The sequence below is a fragment of the Pseudorasbora parva genome, chromosome 2 (assembly GCF_024679245.1).
Source record: "Pseudorasbora parva isolate DD20220531a chromosome 2, ASM2467924v1, whole genome shotgun sequence".
In the NCBI taxonomy this organism is placed as follows: domain Eukaryota; kingdom Metazoa; phylum Chordata; class Actinopteri; order Cypriniformes; family Gobionidae; genus Pseudorasbora; species Pseudorasbora parva.
This window is the reverse complement of record NC_090173.1, coordinates 59,112,705-59,134,566: the sequence shown is the minus strand read 5'-3', so window position 1 is coordinate 59,134,566 and position 21,862 is coordinate 59,112,705. Positions and strand designations below refer to the sequence as shown.

Sequence of the window (21,862 nt, the reverse complement as noted above, 5' to 3'; positions counted from 1 at the left end):
GCCCGTAAAACGTCTTATCAGATGGTTTCCAGGGTTACGGAGAATCTTTCTCTGTTGTGTTGGGGGAAGGTCTGTTACTAAGCACAAAGCATTCAACATATTTGTTAAATGTAACTGGCGATTGTGTGTTTGATTCGCCTGAGTCGCTACAGGCGCGGAGACGCTTGGAGAAACAGAAGCAGGAGAGAGAGAGAGCGACTGCTGACGCACCCCACAGAGACTGAGTATTGCCCGGAAGCCGGAAGGACCGTAACCCGGAAGTTAAACGTTATATGAGTGTTTTGAGAAGTCACACGCCTGAGTGTGCACATTTGTTATTGAGTTTGAAATAAAGTCGTCAGCAGTCACGCCGACCCCCTTGTCCTCTTCCTTCCCCACTAACGAACTTACTACACTTGTATAAAATGGATGAAAACACTAAACAATCTGTTTAGGATAATTGCAAAGATTTCAGATCACTGTGTTAACAGTTTGGAGAACAGTGACCTGCGCTTTGCAAAATCTGTCAAACAGATTAAGAAAAACTGTATTGTGGTAGCATTTTGTAAAAAAAATAGGGAAAACCATTTACCTCAGAATCTCAAGCTTACAGCTCTTCAGTCCATCAGAAAGAAGCTTGACTCCAGAATTCTGCAGGTCATTGTTACTCAGGTCCAGCTCTCTCAGAACAGAGTTTGAGGATTGTAAAACTGATGACAAACTCTCACAAGACAGAGCAGTGAGATTACATGTAGAACATCTGAACAAAAAACACAGTTATTGCATACTGAATAAAATCAACAGTTTGATTTTTAGTAATTATCATAATGGTGGGAAAACCTTAAATGTGGAACTCAAACCTCAGTATCTCCAGCTTACAGCTCTTCAGTCCATCAGAAAGAAGCTTCACTCCAGGATCCTGTAGGTTATTGTTACTGAGGTCCAGCTCTCTCAGGACACAGTTTGAGGATTGTAAAACTGATGACAAACTCTCACAACACTGAGCTGTGAGCTTACATATGGAAAATCTGAACAAGAAAAAACAGTAATTGCATACCGAATACATTTAACAGTGTTTTTTAGTAATTACATTAAATTAAAAAAAAAACAACAAAAAAAAACATTACAAGTATTTGAAACTCACACCTCAGTATCCCCAGCATACAGCTCTTCAGTCCATCAGAAAGAAGCTTCACTCCAGAAGCTTTCAGGTCATTGTTACTCAGGTCCAGCTCTCTCAGGACAGAGATTAAGGATTGTAAAACTGATGACAAACTCGCACAAGACTGAGAAGTGAGATTACATCTGGAAAATCTAAACAAGAAAAACAGTAATTGCATACTGAATAAATTAATCAGTGTGATTTTTAGTAATTACTTTAACCCCTTACCTGTCATCTCCCGATTTGGCAAATGGAGCCTTTAGACATACTCATAGTATAAAGACAGCTGCTCATACGATATTCTGAATATACACATAACCAATATATATTTAGAAAGCCAACACTTGAGAGTTTACAGCTGAATACTCAGAATTACTCAGACAGTTGTTAATATAGAGATATATAGGCTGAAACATAACTTTCTTTTCTTTTTTTTTTTAAATATTTCAGATATTTTTGTGAATTTTTTTTTTTTTGTGAATGTAGTATAACAACTTATAACTACAACTAAAGTGAAGGCACAAGTGTGGTCATGCTTTATTTAAAAACTGAGGCTGTTATGTCCAAAACTTTTATTAAAAATTGAAAATTTTATGAAACATTTTCTAAGACCATGTCTGGTTGTTTTTTTAGATGCTTTTTTTATCAAATAAGTTTGTTGGCCTGAAGACATGTTTGCAGTCTTTTGTCTAATGTCTGGAGAGGAGAACAGCTCAATTAATGCTACAATGTGCTCACTCGACGACCGTTTCACACTTTTGAATGTCTGAGACGTAAACCTCATTATTGTTTTGTTATGAATCTTTTGTTTTGTAACATTCAAACCATTATAACATGTATGCCTGCCTAAATGGCCCATTAACAGCACAGTATTTCATTTAGTTAGCCACAGTTATCTTAAGTCTTTCTAAAATAAACTAAAAACTAAACTAAAAGCATATTATGTGAATTAAAAGCACAGTATTGTGACAAAATAGGCAAAAGCTCCTGGTCCAACAGGTGCTTTAGAGCTTCAGTTTGCATCAAGCTACACAACACAATTTAAAATATTAATTCCCTTTATTATGTCACTTTAGACCACCATCGAGTGTTTTTATTAGTTTCCTGTTGCAATATAATGGGGATTTCATTCGAATGGTGATGTTAAAACATGTTATATTTCTCATTTTATATAGAGCTAATATCGAATTTCGATATTTGAACACTGTTTATGATAAAACTGGGTTGTAGTGACATTCATTTCTTAATTTATGTCAGGAGTGCATTATAATCGATCCGTTATGAACGATATTTTTAATAAATTATCACACGCACGTTTCTTTTTCTCTCTTCTGCAGCAGCTCAGCTGTGTTCACACAGATCGCAAAGAACAGCTTTCAGTTTAGCTCTTAGTTCAAAAGTGCTCATATTTGGAGAAATATTGACAGATCAGATGTTTGTAAAATATTTTGTCATACAGAATATAATTTCTTTGAATTTCTCACTGAATTATTCAATCTAAAAGATCTAAGACATGCACATATCTCTCTCTGGGTCTCTTAATGATATGCGTGAGATATACGAGTCATCAGGCGTTCATTTGCTGTCAATAATATGACATGCTCAATACTGCCCTCCACATGACGCTCTCCTCCTGTGTGGACACTTCCTCATTCTGTAAAGTAATTTTAATCTTTTAAATTGTGTTGTGTAGCTTGATGATAACTGAAGCTCTAATGCACCTGTTGGACCAGGAGCTTTGTCTATTTTGTTACAATAATTCACATAATGTGCTTTTAGTTTATTTATTTCTCTTTTAGAAAGACTAGGCGTACATGTTATAATGAATTTGAATAATGGCTGTTAAAAAATCAAAAGATTCATAACAAAAGAATAATGAAAATTATGTCTCAGCCATTCAAAAGTGTGAAACTTTGTCGAGTGAGCACATTGTAGCATTAATTGAGCTGTTCTCCTTGTCAGACATTAGACAAAAGACTGCAAAAGTGTCTGCAGGCCAACAAACTTATTGGACCCACTTTATATTAGGTGGCCTTAACTACTATGTACTAACATTGTAATTAATCATTTGATGCAATGCACTTATTGTGTACATACATGTTTTTACATTGTACTTACATTTTTAAAAAATACCTGCATGTAATTACGTCTGTAATTAATTTCTGTAGTTACATTTGTAATTACACAGTTGGCACTTCCCTTACACCTAACTGTACCCTTAAACTTACCCACACCACCACACCTGTCTCTAACTCTACCCGTATCCCACCTCAATATCAGCAAAAGTGTTTTGCAATACAATTTGAACGCAGTAATTACATTGTACTTATTTTTTGATGTAAGTACATAGTACTTATACCTATTTGAAACTCAAACCTCAGTATCTCCAGATTACAGTTTCCCTTCAGTCCATTAGAAAGAAGCTTCACTCCAGAATCCTGCAGGTCATTGTTACTCAGGTCCAGCTCTCTCAGGACAGGGTTCGAGGATTGTAGAGCTGATGACAAACTCTCACAACACTGAGCTGTGAGATTACATCTAGAAAATCTGAACCAGAAAAAAGTAATTGCATACTGAATAAATGATTTTTTTTAGCAATTAAATTAATAAAAAAAAATAAAAAAACATTGAAAGTATTTGAAACTCAAACCTCAGTATCTCCAGCTTACAGCACTTCAGTCCATCAGAAAGGAGCTTCACTCCTGAATCATATAGGTCATTTTTACTCAGATCCAGCTCTTTCAGAACAAAGTTTGAGGATTGTAAAACTGATGACAAACTCTCACAACACTGAGCAGTCAGATTACATCTGGAAAATCTGAACAAGAAAAAAGTAATTGCAAGATGATTTTAGCAATTCAATTAATGAAAAAAAAATATTGAAAGTATTTGAAACTCATACCTCAGTCTCTCCATGGGACAGCGCTTCAGTCCGTCAGAGAGCAGCTTCAATCCATAATCCTGTAGGTCATTGTTACTTAGGTCCAGCTCTCTCAGGACACATTTTGATGATTGTAGAGCTGAAGACAAATGTTCACAGGACTGAGCAGTGAGATTACATCCACATAGCCTGTGTAGAAAACAAAGCAAACAGTGATATCAATGTGCTTATTAGGTAGGGTTTATAATCTGGGGCCTGATGTATAAACATTGGACAAAAAGTCATAGAAATGTGCGTATGCAATTTTCCATGCACAAATCAGGATTTATAAAAAATTAACTACACTGTACAAAAAAGTCTGTAAAAAAAGATCACAATGTACTGTATAAATATGAAGAAATGTTCTGTATTGTTTTTTTACAGGTGTTTTACCTGTATTTTGAATTACACATGTATCAGTTTGTGTTTTAACCCCTTGCTTGTCACCCCTCCTGAATGACACAAGTGAGTGAGAAATTAATAGATATGTTATTCTGTATGACAAAACATTTTGCAAACATGAGTTGATAATCTATATTTGTCCAAATATGCACACATTTTGACTAAGAGCCTGAATGGATACTGTTTAGTGCATGCATGTGATCAGGAGAAAAAAACATCAAAAAATCCGGCATATTCTCATTTAGTCCGGTTAACTCTCTGAACACGGTGAACGCGCGTTCTGCTGGACTTTTCCTCATGACAGCGTGTTAGTGTTAGTGTGTGTGTGATCGGTCTGAATTTTGCACGGGATTGCACATAATTCTACTAATCCCCGCAGATTTCGCACTCACATCTAAAGCGCACACACACATACCGTAATAAAGCCACTCTGACATACAAGTGCAAACATGTGCTTCTTTTCCCAGCATAATATTGGTCAAATACACTCAAAAAAAATCTCAGTGCACATCTGGAAGAGTATTAACATAAACACAGTGATAAACAGTTCAGGAAGAATGATTTACAGGCACAATGTTAAGGATCCATGCATGCGGCAGGTCTTAAAGGGACAGCAATTATTTGTTTATCAAACTACAAAAAGACAAACGATCACACTGCTCTTGACTGATCAACTTGTGTAACTTTAATGGTTTCATTTTTTTATTTAATTACAAAGAACGATTATATATATATATTTTTTACGAAGTTAACATTTTTTACAAAGAACATTATCCGATGTTGTTTTAAATTTTATTAGCCTACCTGAATGTTAGACCTACCTGAAAAAATAAAGCAGTCTATTTCATTTGTATCTTTTATTCTTTTGTATTTATTTGTGCTATTGTTTGTAATCTTGTTCTTATTTTATTACTGTTTACTCATATTTTTAAATTCAATTTACCATTCGAAATCAAACTTCCTTGTGCAGTATGGTAGCTATTGCAACACAATTACCCCGTTGTAAAAAATACATTGAGTTAGCAAATATTTGTTAGATAATTTTAATAGTAATTGATCAATGTTTATATATGAGTAAAAGCTTAAAAGCTTTATCATATAAAGTAGGGGTGTAACGATTCGTTTTAACAATGATTCGATTCGGTTTAAATAAAACAGTCACACTGATTTAAATTTTTGGCTAAAAAGTTACTGAACTGATCTCGCCGTGCAGGCCGCCTGAAAGCTTCAAATCTGGCAAGCGGAAACGGATGATGTCGAGTCGTCCATATTTTTTTACGGTCTATAGTCCTGACAGAACACAGACTGACTGTATGACATTTAAGCAGAACATCTAAAATGTAGATTGCTAAAATGCAGCTTACTTGTTTATTGGTGTTTTTAGATCATCCGCGCGCGCGAGAGAGCTTGCGTGCATATGTTTGCCAGATTGCAAATGTTAGGTAAAACACCGAATAGTATACGTTCTTTTTACAGAAAAGCTCAGCATCTTGTGTTATCTAGACAATGCTGTCTCTCTAAGAAACTTTCAACTTAATCAGAAGTTGTTTAAACTAGAATTAGGCTATTAATGAATGATATACACCATGCATTTGAAGCTTTTATAAGCGCTTAGTTCCTGTATAAACTAAAAAGACCGATTATCAGATATTAACTTAGCTGTAGACCAGTTTATTAGTGGTGCGCAAATCAATGTAGCATACTCTGCGCGCATTCACCCGCGCACTCCAAAAGGGGTATGAGATTTTCACAAGCCATTCCTATCGTGCTAGGCGTGAACCCATAAGCCTTGGACGGGTGCTTTGGGTTCCCGCGTGCTGACGAAACGCTCTGCAGACACAGCTGCATCACAACAGAGTGTACCCCAGTGTACCCTTGCACAGAACCACAATCGAGAGCAGTAAGGAGGAAGAGGCTGCCAAGCAGTCGCAGAAAGCCAATGGAGACTTTGACACCGCTTCATAGCCCGGTTTGGACTACACCCCTGCACTTCCTGCAGGAATGACGTCACTAGAACCGTTTGTTGACTAACCCTCCACCCACAAGAATACACAAAAAAGCGGCGTGGTCTTGTTGCTCTCCCACTTGGAGAAGAGCGCACACTGAGCGCTTGAATCTCCCCGTTATGGTAAGAGGCGGGACCTTTCCGGGCAACATACGCTAAGCTGCTGTCGAATCACAACACGGGAACCGCTGGCCCAATCAGAACTCATTACGTGTTTCTGAAGGGGACTTCATAGAACAAGGAAATCATCGGGCCGTTTTTAGGACAGAGAAAACAGCGGTATACAGATAAGTAAATTGTATGAAAAATACTGTTTTTTTTTTACACGCAAAACATGAACTCGTTATATTGCAAACTGTAAACACAATCAAAGCTTCAAAAACTATGATTGAATGGGAACTTTATATGTAGATATAAGGAACAGCTGGAGGACCAATTTGCAACTTATTAGGTCAATTGGCAACATGATATAAAAAAGAGCCTCTCAGAGAGGCAGTCTCTCTCAGAAGTCAAGATGGGCAGAGGATCACCAATTCCCCCAATGCTGCGGCGAAAAATAGTGGAGCAATATCAGAAAGGAGTTTCTCAGAGAAAAATTGCAACGAGTTTGAAGTTATCATCATCTAAAGTGCATAATAACCAATAATCCAAAGACTCTGTCACAATCTCTGTGTGTAAGGGTCAGTGATCAGTAACGCTTCACCTAATAACGCATTACTCTAATCTGACCACTTTTTTTTAGCAACAAGTAATCTAATGCAATATATTTCCCAAATAGTAATCAGATTAAAGTTACTTATCTAAGTCACTGTGCGTTAATATTTTTGTAAATCTCCTTAAAGCTACACTGTCTAACTTTTTTGGTTTATTCTTAGTTAAAAACACTTAGTTCTTTCAAAAATATATGTGCTCATTAATGTATATTTACTTCTTTCAAGTAATTCTCGTAAATTTATAATATGCCATTGAAAATAAATACGGGTGAGGGGTTTGAATGCTGGTCGCCATGTTGCCCCTCTATCTTGAAAGTACATTCGCCAAATTCAAGCTTCGCCTTTCGCGTTTTAACACTCGATGGCACCGTGTCGAATGTGAAGAGGGGGATTGCCATGTTAATCTTGGACTAAATCCGAATTGAGAGGAACAGAAACTATTATTCACTGGAAGGTCAAATACCTTTTCACCGCTAGATGGGGGAAAATATCACACAGTGTAGCTTTAATAAAAACATATTTTTGCTTTTTTTTTTGCTTGCGTCTCAGGGGATGAAGTCACGTATGCAAAATGTCACGTTTTCAGCATGAGGACAGTTCACGTCACATGTGATACATATCACTTGGCGACACAAACGTAAACAACAATAGAGAGAGGAGAGAGGTGCGCGTTTTCCAGCTGGAAATACAGTCACTATTTTGAGTTTGTGTCAGCTAAGGATGGCATTATTAAGGTTCGTTGTACACTCTGTGCTGGTAGCGACAAAGTGTTATCTAGCTACAAAAACACTACGTTAAATTTAAAGAAACATCTGGAGTCGCAGCACTGCACGGTCAAATTTGCAGTGCAAGTCCCACCAGGTGGTGCGAAACTAAGCAGAAGGTCCCCCACAACCCAAACAACAAAAGCTGGACTTCAGTGCAAAACCAGTAAGTGGGGGAGAGTTGAAGAAGTTGGTCGGGCAGTATGTTGTAGAGGAAATGCTCCCCTTAAACACATTTGACTCGCCCTCATTTCATGCCATAATACACAAGATCCCTACTACTGTCAATGCCGGGCTGCCTCACAGAACAGCTTTTTCTTCTTACATATAGAAGGAATATGCTAGGAGAGTAATCTGAAGGCTGCGCTGAATGAGGTTGACTTTGTGTCAACTACTGCGGATATTTGGACCGCTAACAATAGAAGTTACGTATATGGGCGTAAAGCTCCACTGGATCAGTAGATCAGTAGATCCACATTAGAGTACAACAAGGGTGCATTGGCATGTAGGAGAATTTGCGGTAGACACACTAATGTTTTTGGTGCAGAAATCGAAAACATTCACTCTTCGTTTGGACTACTCAACAAAGTACGTAGTTGCAACACAGTCCCTCCAGGATTACGCGATGTCGCGATCACAACTATTAACGCAACTTTAACAAGTGGCAAGTCACTTGGCTTTTTCACTTTGTAAACCTATAACAAAAAAGATATTATAACACAATAAAGAACAGGGAAAAAGCAAAAAAAGCATAATGAGCACTTCAAAGGGGGGTGAAACACTCAGTTTCAGTCAATCTCATGTCAATCTTGAGTACCTATAGAGTAGTATTGCATCCTTCATATCTCCGAAAAGTCTTTAGTTTTATTATATGTATAAAAGAAATATAGGCTGTACCGAGTCTTTTCGGAAAAAACGAGCGCCTGGAGGCGTATCGTGTGGGCGGAGCTAAAGAATGACGATCGCGAACAAAGCGGTGACGTCCTCAAGCGTGGAGAAACCCATGGCTATCTCAGCTAATACAGATCATGATCCAGAATCAAATCTGAGGAAGAAATAAATTGAACAGGAAAAAACAGCAACAGCAGGACGTCCGTCTCTGTGGTATGGACTGTATTTAGTGGCCTGTCAACATTTGTGTGTCTTTACTCGCAGTTTATGAGGACATGATTCGGTTTATGGACTATTGTATGCGGCGACTAGACCTTAGCAGTAGCAAGCAAAACGGTTTTGCACGTCAGACTAGTGTAACGTTATACAGAGAACAGCAATGGAGTAACCGTTAGTGCATTTGAATGACGAAGCATGCGTTCGTGTCGTTTACTGATGTTTACTCATACGACGGTAGCCAATAGCAGAAACATTTGAAGCAGTTTTACTCACCGGCTGCTTCCAAAGCAGGACCGAACCTTTATCGCTGGGACCGCTCCGTCAAAAACACACTTCTTTGGTATGATTTGGTGAAGTCCTGTGACAGCAGTGGCGTGGAAATCCACTTTGAGACGCGACTGAAGCGATGTTATGAAGCTTCCCGTCATTTCTGCGTTCAAATTGGTTCAAATGCAGCGCTGCCTTCCCGGAATGCTGTGCTGAAGCGTTGAAGTCGCTCGACGTCAACCATAGGAATATAGATGGAGCGCGGTGCGCGACAGAAGTGTTCACGGACAACTGGATGTGCACCTGAGAGTGTTTACGGGCGTGCATTTCCTCTCTCGCTCTAGTCACGCGCGCGCACCCTACCGGGAGAAGAGCCCGTACGGCCCATACAAGGACCTTCCGCTCTATTAACGTCAAGTCGACCCATACTCAAAAAAAACTCTCCGAAACTTGTGAGAAACCGGAATGAGTATTTTTGACACAGAAATACTCCATCAAACGTCCAACATTAGTTTTTGAAACTTTGTCTATGTTATGGATGGGAATCCAAGTCTTTAACAGTGTAAAAAGCTCAGTATGCATGAAACAGCATCCCCCCCCCCTTAAGTAAAAATGTATCTACCTTTGTCATTTTAACCTAGAAAAACAAATGCATAAAAACATCGCAACTTTTAAGAAAAGTGGCCGCAACATCAGGCATTTTTGGCCGCAACAATCAAAAAAAAGGCCTGCGAAATCCTGGAGGGACTGGCAACAGTGACTGATAATGGATCCAACTTTGTCATGGTGTTTAAAGTTTATCAGCGGGAGAGCCCGCCCCCACAGATGATGTTGTCACTTTTTTAGATCTGTCAGAAATCCTCTCTGAAAATGATGAAAGTGATGGCCTGCTGTCTCTTCCCCCGCACCACAGGTGTGCTTCACACACCATCAACATAATTTCCACAAATGATGTGGAGAAATATTTAACTTCCAAAGCAGAGAGCAAGGCGATGTATAGGAGCAGCACAGCAAAATGCACAGCTCTTTGGACCAAATCAAATAGATCTACCCTTGCACCAGAGACAGTGGAGGAAGTCAGCAAAAGAAAGCTCCTGGTACCAACATCCACAAGATGGAATTATTTTTTTGATGCTGTAAAGAGTATTGTAGAAATCCTCATGAGTGCGCTAAATACTCTGTTCACCAAGCTGGGAGTTAAGTGCTTCAAAGACCAAGAGAACATGTTCCTGCATGAGTACTGCACCGCCATGAAGCCGCTGACTGCAGAACTTGACATTTTACAAGGCGACTGTCCTTATGGGACTTTACTTCCCACACTTGAAGTTCTGATGCAGAAGACCCTAGCTATGAAAGATGCCCTCTCCAGGATGACTGTAGGCCTTCCAGATATAATAGGTCAGGTATGTTCCATCTTTTAATCTAGTTAAAATTTCTTCACTATTCATGAGTATGGAAAAGAATATTCATTATCACTGCAAAAAGAGATTTAAACAAATACAAATGTCAGTATATATTCTTGAAACAAAATTAAAACCATAATATTGATCCCACATTAGGCATGGTTTGCAAGTAATTTAATGATTTAATTAATCATTAATTAATCGTTTTAAGTAATTTAATCATAATAAATAGTAGGCTTTGTTGGCGTAAACATATCAATTATATTTTTCAGGCTATCCAGACTCATTTGCCTGGACGATGCCCTTCTCGCACCTGTCAGTTTTCCAAAATTCAAACTTTGATGGCTGAGTGATACAGGTAGGAGGGCTTCTGAGGAAAAGAGCTTCTGATAGAAGAGTACCGCCGCACAACTGCTCCTGCAGCACCGAGCCCTATAACACTCCAACCCCATCAAGGCTTTTCAGTCTGGGAGGTTTGGTGCTCATGCCTAGAAGAAATAGACTTTCTGACAAGAGGTTTGAGAAGCTTCTGTTAATGAGGTACAATCACTGGTTTACTCGCCCCACTCAACTGTTTTATTCATAACGTGTGATTACAATATAAGATTAGGCCAAAGTAACAAAAGACATGATAGCAGCCTAAATGTGGTGTTATATGGTTGTTTTGTTTTGTAAAACCACTCCTTGCTGCTCTAATGCTGTGAACAACAGGTTTAATGTTCATAAAACATGTTAAAAAGAATGTAATGGTTATATTTATAAACAATGTATTATAAATAGTAAGTTTTACCATTACAGTGTTAACAGTTAAATATGTCAGGTCAAAGAAAATGTCAAAAAAATTATGTTAAGTTATTTCAAGAAAGACTGGCATTATTTTATGTCTTTTTTCAGGAAATAGTTCTGAAGTTCAACTTAAAATTTCAGGAGATACATTGTTGACATTACTGTTAAAAATATACTTCCATTAAAGTGAGTGTTGGCAAAACCAGTTGTCATTTCCATGTTGAAGAGGCAGGGGTGTTGTCGGCAGCGGCCGAATGTTACTAATAAAGTAACTTGTAATCTAACTTTAGTCAACACTGGTAAGGGTCAAGGCCAGAAAACCATAATGGATGCCCGTGATCTTCGGGCCCTTAGACAGCACTGCATCAGATGCACTAATGCTATTGCAATGGAAATCACAACATGGGCTCAGGAATACATCCAGAAAACACAATCCACCATGCCATTTGCCGTTGCCGGCTAAAAACTCAGGCTATAGGTAAAAAATGAAGCCATATCTAAACATGATTCAGAAGCGCAGGTGTGCAGCGTTTTCTCTGGGCCATGGCTCATTTAAAATGGACTGTGGCAAAGTGGAAAACTGTTCTGTGGTCAGATTATTCAAAATGTTAAGTTCTTTTTGGAAAACTGGGACACCATGCCATCCGGATTAAGGAGGACAAGGACAACCCAAGATGTTATCAGCGCTCAGTTCAGAAGCCTGCATCTCTGATGGTATGGGGTTGCATGAGTGCATGTGGCATGGGCAGCTTACACATCTGGAAAGGGACCATCAATGCTGAAAGGTATATCCAAATTCTAGAACAACAAATGCTCCCATCCAGACATCATCTCTTTCAGGGAAGATCTTGCATTTTCCAACCTGACAATGCCAGACCACATACTGCATCAATTACAACATCATGGCTGCATTAGAAGAAGGATCCGGGTACTGAAATGGCCAGTCTGCAGACAAGATCTTTCACCCATAAAAAACATTTGGCACATCATAAAGGGAATGATGCGACAAAGAAGACCTAAGAAAGTTGAGCAACTAGAAGCCTGTATTAGACATAATAGGACATATTCCTAAACTTGAGAAACTTGTTTCCTCAGTCCCCAGACGTATGTAGACTGTTATAAAAAGAAGAGGGGATGCCCCACAATGGTAAACATGGCCTTATCCCAACTTTTTTTTTAGATGTATTGATGCCATACAATTTAAAATCAACTTATTTTCCCCTTAAAAGCATACATTTTCTCAGTTTAAACATTTTATGTCATCTACTGTATGTTGCATTCTGAATAAAATATTGAAATTTAAAACTTCCAAATAATTGCATTCTGTTTTAATTACAATTTGTACAGTGTCCCTTTTTTGGAATCAGGTTTGGGAAATTAATGGGAATTAATGGGAAAAGTGCATTAGTACAGGTGCATTGAGTGTATTAAGAATACACTAAAGTAATAAAACATCTGATCAGGTACCACTCACCATTTCAAACTGACTATATGTTCTTTTATTTAATTTTAAGTCATAATTAGCCAATATATAACTTTTATAACTACTTGTATGTAAAGCTGTTTTGCAACCATGCAATATTGTGGAAAGTGCTAGTAATACATTTGAATTTAATTAAATGATAGCCTCCCTGATATTCAAAGTGTGGGCAAATTATTAAACAGGTTAAGGTCATAATTATAAAACTACTTGATTATTATTATTATGTATAATTTCCTAAAACACATTCCCTTTCAGTCGGTCACGTTCGACGTACGTCAGAACTGAACCGACGAATGGGATCTTACTTTAGAGACCAATCCTACTTCGAGCATCTAACAACGAGCCAATGAAATTTGGCATGCGATCACGCATTCCACGCTCCGCCCCGCAGCGCGGGTATAAATAGGAAGTGGAATGGTAGATCAGCGCTTTCTACTTCGGAGCCGAGCAGTGCTTACTGTTTCCTACGAAGAGTGTCTGACTACGAGTCAAAGAGTGTTGAGTGAGAGAGTCTGCCAGTGCGGGTGATACGGCGCGTCAGTGAGAGACCGTCTGATCAGTGATCAAGCGATCTAAAGGAGCTTGTTGGTTCGCTGAGCGTTTCCCATACAAACTGTTGGTTCGCTGAGCGTTTCCCATACAAACTGTTGGTTCGCTGGGCGTTACACACACAAATACACATCACTGAGAGCTCACACAGGCTTGCAGAACGAACTGTGTGGAGCCGCGGTCATCTCCCTGAGTGCTTCAGCACACTAAAAGAGCAGCTTTCCATTCACAAAAGAGCAACACGGTTTGACCCTGCGTCTTTTTCAAGATGTCATTCAAACCGTGTATTCCTGGTATGCAACTGTTTCCTGTCCTCTTTGACGGCCACGAGCGCATGTGAGATTGCGATCGTGGGTGATTCATGTTCTGGTAAAGAACATGGTCACGTCGGCGCGTTGTTCGTCTCCCCCTTCTCATAAAGGGCTCGAGTGTTCAGCGCGCCGTGTGCCGTCGAGCGACCGGCTGACAGCGGTGGTTGTCACAACAACCGGCGCGCGTCAGTCGGCGCTCTAGATGCGCGGTCGAGACTATGAAACCTCAGATGGGGTCGAGTCCCTTCGCCTATCCCCCGATCTAGTTCATTTCTAGTGTTACTGGAAAAGGGCTACTTTGGCTGATAAGCGCTGGTGGCCTGAGGATTACAGTGGGGATTCCCCGCCGGGTAAATCCCCTCGGGCCCCCACTCCTCTATCGCATCAAAAGCATGCTGAGACTCTGTTCGTGGGTGGTACGGATTCTCTCATGAGAACACGACCACGTCAGGGCATTGTTCGCCTTGCCTTCTTCATAGAGGCTTGAGCGCTCAGTGCGCTGTGTGCCGTTCTGACGGCCACGTTCACTGTCTCGCATGCCGGCTGGTAGTTGAAGGTGGAATCGCTGATCCTAAAGAGAAAAGGGCTTAGCGTTTCATTTTTGGCTCTGGCAGAGGACAGATGTCAATTGCTGCATCGGAGAGAGGGAAATATGGAGGGTCAAAAGGGCCAAAAATGAGACAAAAAAAAAAAAAAAAAAAAAGTGTCATTGTTTTCCCTCTCTCACTGCCCTCTGCCCTGCACGCACGAGGGTAGTCCCAGCCCAGGGGTTGTGCAGGAACTGCGTGCGGTGTTGGACCTCGCCCTATGGGCGGCGAAAATCACTGCACGCTCCCTGGGTCAGGCGGTGTCCACACTAGTGGTCCAGGAATAGGGGGCTAACCTGGCAGATATGCGCAAGAAAAGCCTGTCTGTCGGGCTGGCCTCCTCGGCGGCACCATCGAGAACTTTGCCCAGCAGTTCTTGGTGGCCCTAGAGCAGACGGAGGCGTTGCACCAGGGTGCCGACGACCAGCTGCTCGGTCGTCGGTCGCAGCGCCTCTGCCGGCTCGCCGCCGAGGGCATCCCCTCCTGCGTCCGCCTCCACCCTGCTAGAGCCGAGCAGCAGCCTCCACTGGAGGAGCAGGGTGCCGGACGCGAGGGACGCCCAACCCGTCCAGGGCCCGCTAACCGGCAGGCAAGCGCAAGGGGACGCGGCCCTGAGACGGGCCGGCTAGGGAGAACAGGAGCTGCTCGGGGGAGACGATGTTCGCATCCCTCCCCCACCCCCCCGGAGGAGGACCGGGGGGCCCTGACTGGTTTCGGTTCTGCCACTGGCTCTCCGGAGTCCAGCGGTACCCACATTTTAAGAGCAGTTTCCTCTCTCTCTGGGCCCCAAGAGGGTCAGGTTGGCAGTGTGCGACGCCCACGGGCCTTGTCACTCCTTTCCTACCCTCCCGTCGCCAGGGGGCAGTTGTGTGGGCCTCGAGGACGCCCCCGGGCCTTCTCACCCACACACTTCCTCTCTCGTGAGCACTCAGTCAACACTCCGGGCCGCCCACGGGCCTTCCGGGTCGGGGCTGAGTGCTTCACTTCCCTGCCTCCGGGCAGTGGACAGCAGAGTGGGCTCCGAGGACGCCCCCGGGCCTTCTCACCCACTCTCTGTCCAAACCAGGAGTGCTCAGGCAACACTACGGGCCGCCTCCGGGCCTCCCGAGTCGGGCCAGAGTACTCCGCTTCGCTGCCCCACCCCGGGCACGTCTGTGGTGCCGTTGGTCCCGCTTGTACGGTCTCTGGGGGCCTGGCTAGGTCTCCCCAGGCCGTCTCGCTGGCTCATCCGTACCATCAGACTCGGCTACGCGATTCAGTTCGCACGCCGGCCACCCAAGTACAAGGGCATCCTCTTCACCTCCGTGCGAAGCAGCGATGCTCAAGTCTTGCGGTCAGAGATCGAGGTCCTACTGGCGAAGGACGCGATCAAGCCGGTTCCTCCAGCCGATATGAAGACGGGGTTTTACAGCCCCTACTTCATTGTGCCCAAGAAAGGGGGTGGGTTACGGCCAATCCTGGACCTGCGAGTTCTGAATCGGGCCCTGCACAAGCTCCCGTTCAGGATGTTGACGCAGAAACGCATTTTCCAATGCATCCGTCCCCAGGATTGGTTTGCAGCGATCGACCTGAAGGACGCGTACTTCCATGTGTCTATTCTCCCTCGACACAGACCGTTCCTACGCTTTGCGTTCGAGGGGAAAGCATATCAGTACAAGGTCCTGCCCTTCGGGCTGTCCCTGTCGCCCCGCGTCTTTACGAAGGTCGCGGAGGCAGCCATTGTTCCACTCAGAGAACGCGGCGTTCGGATTCTCAACTACCTCGACGATTGGCTGATCCTAGCCCAGTCGAAGGACCAGTTGTGCGAACACAGGGACCTGGTGCTCAGTCACCTCAGCCAGTTGGGCCTTCGGGTCAACCGAGAGAAGAGCAAACTCTGTCCCACACAGAGGATCTCTTATCTCGGTATGGAGCTGGACTCGGTCAACCGGACGGCGCGCCTCACCGAGGAGCGAGTCCAGTCGGTGTTGAACTGCTTGAATATGTTCAAGAGCAGGACAGCGGTCCCACTGAAATTCTTTCAGAGGCTCCTGGGGCATATGGCATCTGCAGCCGCGGTCACGCCGCTCGGATTGCTTCATATGAGACCGCTTCAACGCTGGCTCAATGGCCGAGTCCCGAGGTGGGCGTGGCAGAGCGGTCAGTACCGGGTCCCAGTGACTCCTTACTGCCGCCAAACCTTCAGCCCGTGGTCCAGCACTTCGTTTCTCCGGGCCGGGGTGCCCCTAGAACAAGTGTCCAGGCATGCTGTGCTATTCACGGATGCCTCCACCACGGGCTGGGGGGCCACGTACAACGGGCATGCAGTTGCTGGTCTGTGGACGGGGCCGCAATTGCATTGGCATATCAATTGCCTCGAGTTACTGGCAGTACATCTGGCACTCCGCCGCCTCAAGGGGCCGCTGCGTGGCAAGCATGTACTGGTCCGTACGGACAGCACCACGGCCGTTGCGTACATCAACCGTCAGGGTGGTCTACGCTCCCGTCGTCTGCTCCAACTCGCCCGCCACCTCCTCCTGTGGAGTCAGAAGCAGCTGAGGTCGCTTCGGGCCATTCATGTCCCTGGTGTGCTGAACCAGACAGCCGACGAGCTCTCTCGTCAGCCGACACCTCCGGGAGAGTGGCGACTCCACCCCCAGGCGGTCCAGCTGATATGGGACCAGTTCGGAGCCGCACAGGTCGACCTGTTTGCCTCTCCGGACTCGACCCATTGCCAGTGGTACTATTCCCTGACCGGGGGTACCCTCGGCACAGATGCACTGGCGCACAGCTGGCCCCGGGACCTACGCAAGTATGCGTTTCCCCCAGTGAGCCTTCTTGCACAGACTCTGTGCAAGGTCAGGGAGGACGAGGAGCAGGTCTTGTTAGTTGCGCCGTATTGGCCCAACCGGACCTGGTTTCCAGAACTCACACTCCTCGCGACAGCCCCTCCTTGGCCGATTCCCCTGAGGAAGGACCTTCTTTCTCAGGGACGGGGCACGTTATGGCACCCGCGTCCAGACCTCTGGAATCTTCATGTCTGGTCCCTGGACGGGACGCGGAGGTTCTAGATGGACTACCACAAGCTGTCGTAGATACCATCGCTTCAGCTAGAGCCCCCTCTACGAGGCGCCTCTATGCTCTGAAGTGGAACCTGTTCGTTGAGTGGTGCGCTTCCCGCCGGGAAGACCCCCGAAGGTGTTCGATCAGTGTCGTGCTTTCCTTCCTGCAAGAATGGGTTGGAGAGAAGGCTGTCTCCCTCCACCCTCAAGGTATATGCTGCAGCAATAGCAGCGTACCATGATGTAGTAGAAGGTAAGTCCGTGGGGAAGCACGACCTAATCGTCAGGTTCCTCAGAGGTGCGAGGAGACTAAATCCTCCTCGTCCATCCTCGATACCCTCTTGGGACTTAGCTCTAGTGCTCCGAGCACTTCAGAGCCCTCCCTTCGAGCCTTTGGCGTCTTGTGAGTTGAAAATCTTGTCAATGAAGACAGTGCTCCTGACGGCATTGGCCTCGATCAAGAGGGTAGGGGACCTGCATGCACTTTCGGTCAACGAATCGTGCCTAGAGTTCGGGCCGGGTAACTCTCACGTTGTCCTGAGACCCCGGCCCGGATATGTGCCCAAGGTTCCTACCACTCCCTTCCGGGATCAGGTGGTGAACCTGCAAGCGCTGCCTTCGGAGGAGGCAGACCCAGCCCTGGCTTTGCTGTGTCCGGTCCGCGCTCTTCGCGCTTACGTTGACCGGACCCAAAGCCTTCGGACCTCAGAGCAACTCTTCGTCTGTTACGGAGGCCAGCAGAAGGGAAAGGCTGTCTCCAAGCAGAGGTTAGCCCACTGGATAGTGGATGCTATAGTCTTGGCCTACCAGTCCCAAGACGTGCCTTGCCCGTTCGGTGTAAGAGCTCACTCCACTCGGAGTGTTGCTTCTTCCTGGGCGCTGGCTCAAGGCGCCTCGCTGACAGACATATGTAGAGCTGCGGGCTGGGCGACACCTAACACGTTGGCTAGATTCTATAGCTTACGTGTAGAGCCGGTATCTTCCCGCATCCTCGCCCCCAGGGGCCAGGAGCGCTAAGTGCCCGTTCTAAGTGTCGGCTTGCGAAACGCCACTCCCGCCCTCTGGGCCGGATACGTGCGTCTATTGTCTCCAGTTGTGTTCCCCGGGAAACCGGCTAACCCTGTCGAGCTCCTCCGTCACCCCTCCGGTGTCAGACGTTGCGGACCGTCTGACGCCAGGCCTGCACCCGTATGCTTGTGAAACGTGGCTGTAGGCTGGGTCCCATATGTAGCGGTTCCCTCACGGCAACCCCATATGTGTATTCTTCCACGGTTCCAGCTACCCTTCGGGCTAGCCCCGTGTCTTTCCCTCGACAGAGCCCGCTCTGTCGTCTCTGGGCGTGTTCTTTCCCCCCTTCAATCAGGCTGGAACCACCCCAGAGACTGCCATATGTTGCACTACCCTGCCAGGTTAGTCCTTATGTGTATTCTGCCACCTCTCCTTCCCTGAAGGACGTGGCCCCGCAGCGTACCCTCTCTCTCTCGAGGTAGGCACGCTTTCCCAGCGTTATCCAATAGTCATTCTGAGTGGGTCTTGCAGAAACAGCAGTGACTGTACTCCCTGCTTGGAGCCCTGACTTCCGTACCATACTAGACGGTGCAGTGCGCTCAAGCAGGACGCTGGAAGGGCCAGCATCCTGGCGTTTTCCATAAGGGATCCCATTCGTCGGTTCAGTTCTGACGTACGTCGAACGTGACCGACTGAAAGGGAACGTCTCGGTTACGTATGTAACCCTCGTTCCCTGAAGGAGGGAACGGAGACGTACGTCCCGTCGCCAGATGCTGTGCTTCCGCTGGGAGTCCGGTCACCCTTCGGCTCCTCAGCAGAAAAAGCGCTGATCTACCATTCCACTTCCTATTTATACCCGCGCTGCGGGGCGGAGCGTGGAATGCGTGATCGCATGCCAAATTTCATTGGCTCGTTGTTAGATGCTCGAAGTAGGATTGGTCTCTAAAGTAAGATCCCATTCGTCGGTTCAGTTCTGACGTACGTCTCCGTTCCCTCCTTCAGGGAACGAGGGTTACATACGTAACCGAGACGTTTCCTGTAAACTTTTATCAAGGTCTATACTGTTTTTATACTGAAGAAGTAGAAGTCAAATACAGTTCATTGAATAATACACTGCCTATACTGTTAGCAGACCAAACTATATGTTTGGAAAAATAGATCAAGCATAACGGCCTCGCGAGTCAACTTCTCCTTAAACCAATGGTAAGATGTTGGGGCAGGCCAATGGTGTTAAAGGTTTAGCTTCAGCAGTTATGGTGTTTCCAGGTCTACAATGTGTTTAATATCAGGATAGTGTGATCACTGTATCATTTCAATACAAGATATTTAAAGTGCACCTAAAGTATACTTGCAATAGTTCCACTTTAGCACAATCAAATACTGAAGTATATCTATAGTCAGACCTAGTCTTCCCACCAACGCACCTGCACCTTCATCAGCGAGCACTTCCGGAAACAACACCGCCTCTTATTCGTCGATGGAGTGCGCCAGTCCCATGGCCAGACCGGCGCCCTACTCTGGTTCGGCGGAGGATTGCAATGGCTTTCTGCTTCAGTGCATGCTGGTCCTGGAGATGCAGCTGCACTTGTATCCACACGATCGTGCCAAAGTGGCATTCATCACATCTCAGTTATCAGGTAAAGCACTCCGATGGGCGGAATCCTTGTGGTCCAATGACAATCCAGTGATCCAGACCCTGTCAGATTTCATCACGCATTTCAAGGAGGTCTTTGGGAAACTATCGTGGGATTTGTCAATCGGTGAGCAGCTTTATCACTTAAAACAAGGTTCTCTGTCTGTCAATGAGTATGCCCTACAGTTCTTTACCCTTGCAGCTGCCAGTGGCTGTAATGAACAATCCCTGATAATGACCTACTGTCAGGGTCTGGATCCTCGAGTGCGGCTGCATTTCGCTGCATACGAGGATTCCATCGGACTTGAAAGGTTCATTCAACTCTCCATACGTTTTGCCACTCATATGCAGTCATGTCTCAAAGAACACCAGGGCCAGCCGTCATTCTCTCCCTACCTCCGCCGATCAGATGGTGTCAGCTCTCCAGAACCAGCCAACGAGGCCATGCAGCTGGATACATCGAGACTGACAGTGGCAGAGGCGGCTGATCCAGGGTCTCTGTTTATATTGCAGTCTCCCCGGGCATTACATCTCCGAACGCCCCGTCCGTCCTCCACGTCCTATGGTGAGTGCAATCATTCCTTCTCTTTAAATGATGAAACCACTCACCACCACTGTCAACCTTACTACCGCTGGTGTTTCTTTTCCAGTTACCGCCCTCCTCGACTCTGGGTCAGCCTGCAACTTCATCTCGGGGACCCTCTGCCGCCTGCTCAAGCTCTGCACGACCGCCAGATCCAATCGATAACCGGAAAACCTCTCAGTTGGAGGCAGGTCAGGTGCTGTCGGCCCCATTGGCATCCAAGGTGGTATCCTTCACATGGAACGATTACATCTGCTGGTTCTTGGAGGAGTCCATGGCTGACATCATATTAGGGCGCCCATGGTTAGAGCAGCACAGCCCAGTCATCTCCTGGAAAACCGGGGAAGTCCTGAAGTGGGGCGACACGTGTTTCCCAGACTGTTTCCCATCTCCACCGATACGTCCCTCTCCACGTTCCCACGATCTCCATGTCTGCGCCACTTCCATCAAGAGTCCGGTAGAGCGATGTTCGGTGGATGTCCCGTCCTGCTACGGCCCCTTCAGTGACGTCTTCTGTCCCCAATGGGCTTCCAAGCTGCCTCCCCATCGGACATGGGACTGTGCCATTGATCTGCTGCCCGGTGAACCAGTGCCCAAAGGAAAGATCTACCCTCTATCACTCCCGGAGGAGAAGGCCATGGAGGAGTACATCAAGGAGGCACTGGAGCAAGGCTACATCCGTCCATTGACTTCCCTTGCTGCTTCAAGCTTCTTCTTCGTGGCAAAAAAAGGACGGAGGCTTACGGCCCTGCATAGATTACCAGGCACTCAACAATATCACCGTTAAGTTCAGGTACCCCCTTCCTCTCGTATCTCCGTGGTGCCACTGTCTTCACGAAGTTGGACCTCTGCAACGCATACAACCTCATCCGGATACGTGAGGGGGACAAGTGGAAGACAGCCTTTGTCATGCCCACCGGCCATTATGAATACCTCGTCATGCCATATGGACTCGCCAACTGTATTCCAGGTACGCCATCTGTATTCCAGGATTTCATTCATGAGGTGCTCCGGGAGTTCCTCCATAAGTCCGTGCTGGCCTACATTGACGACATCCTTATCTACTCCTGGAGTCTGGCCAAACATCGCCACCACGTTACTTCCACCTGAACCTAAAAGACGAGAAATTACATTCCACCAGCCTTAGTGAAGTTCC

At 45.2% G+C, this 21,862-nt stretch overlaps 1 protein-coding gene across 5 annotated transcripts in view; it reads right to left on the bottom strand.

The window, feature by feature from the left end:
* Positions 1–21,862, bottom strand: part of LOC137047351 (NACHT, LRR and PYD domains-containing protein 12-like) — a 97,274-nt gene that overhangs the window by 10,088 nt on the left and 65,324 nt on the right. For all 5 annotated transcript variants that reach the window (XM_067424984.1, XM_067425003.1, XM_067424975.1 and 2 more), the window contains 6 exons: positions 4,044–4,211; positions 3,792–3,959; positions 3,518–3,688; positions 1,126–1,293; positions 840–1,007; positions 572–739 (listed from right to left, as the gene is read on the bottom strand). In XM_067424984.1, coding sequence (XP_067281085.1) covers positions 572–739; positions 840–1,007; positions 1,126–1,293; positions 3,518–3,688; positions 3,792–3,959; positions 4,044–4,211 — 1,011 coding nt within the window. The remainder of the gene's footprint in view (positions 1–571; positions 740–839; positions 1,008–1,125; positions 1,294–3,517; positions 3,689–3,791; positions 3,960–4,043; positions 4,212–21,862) is intronic.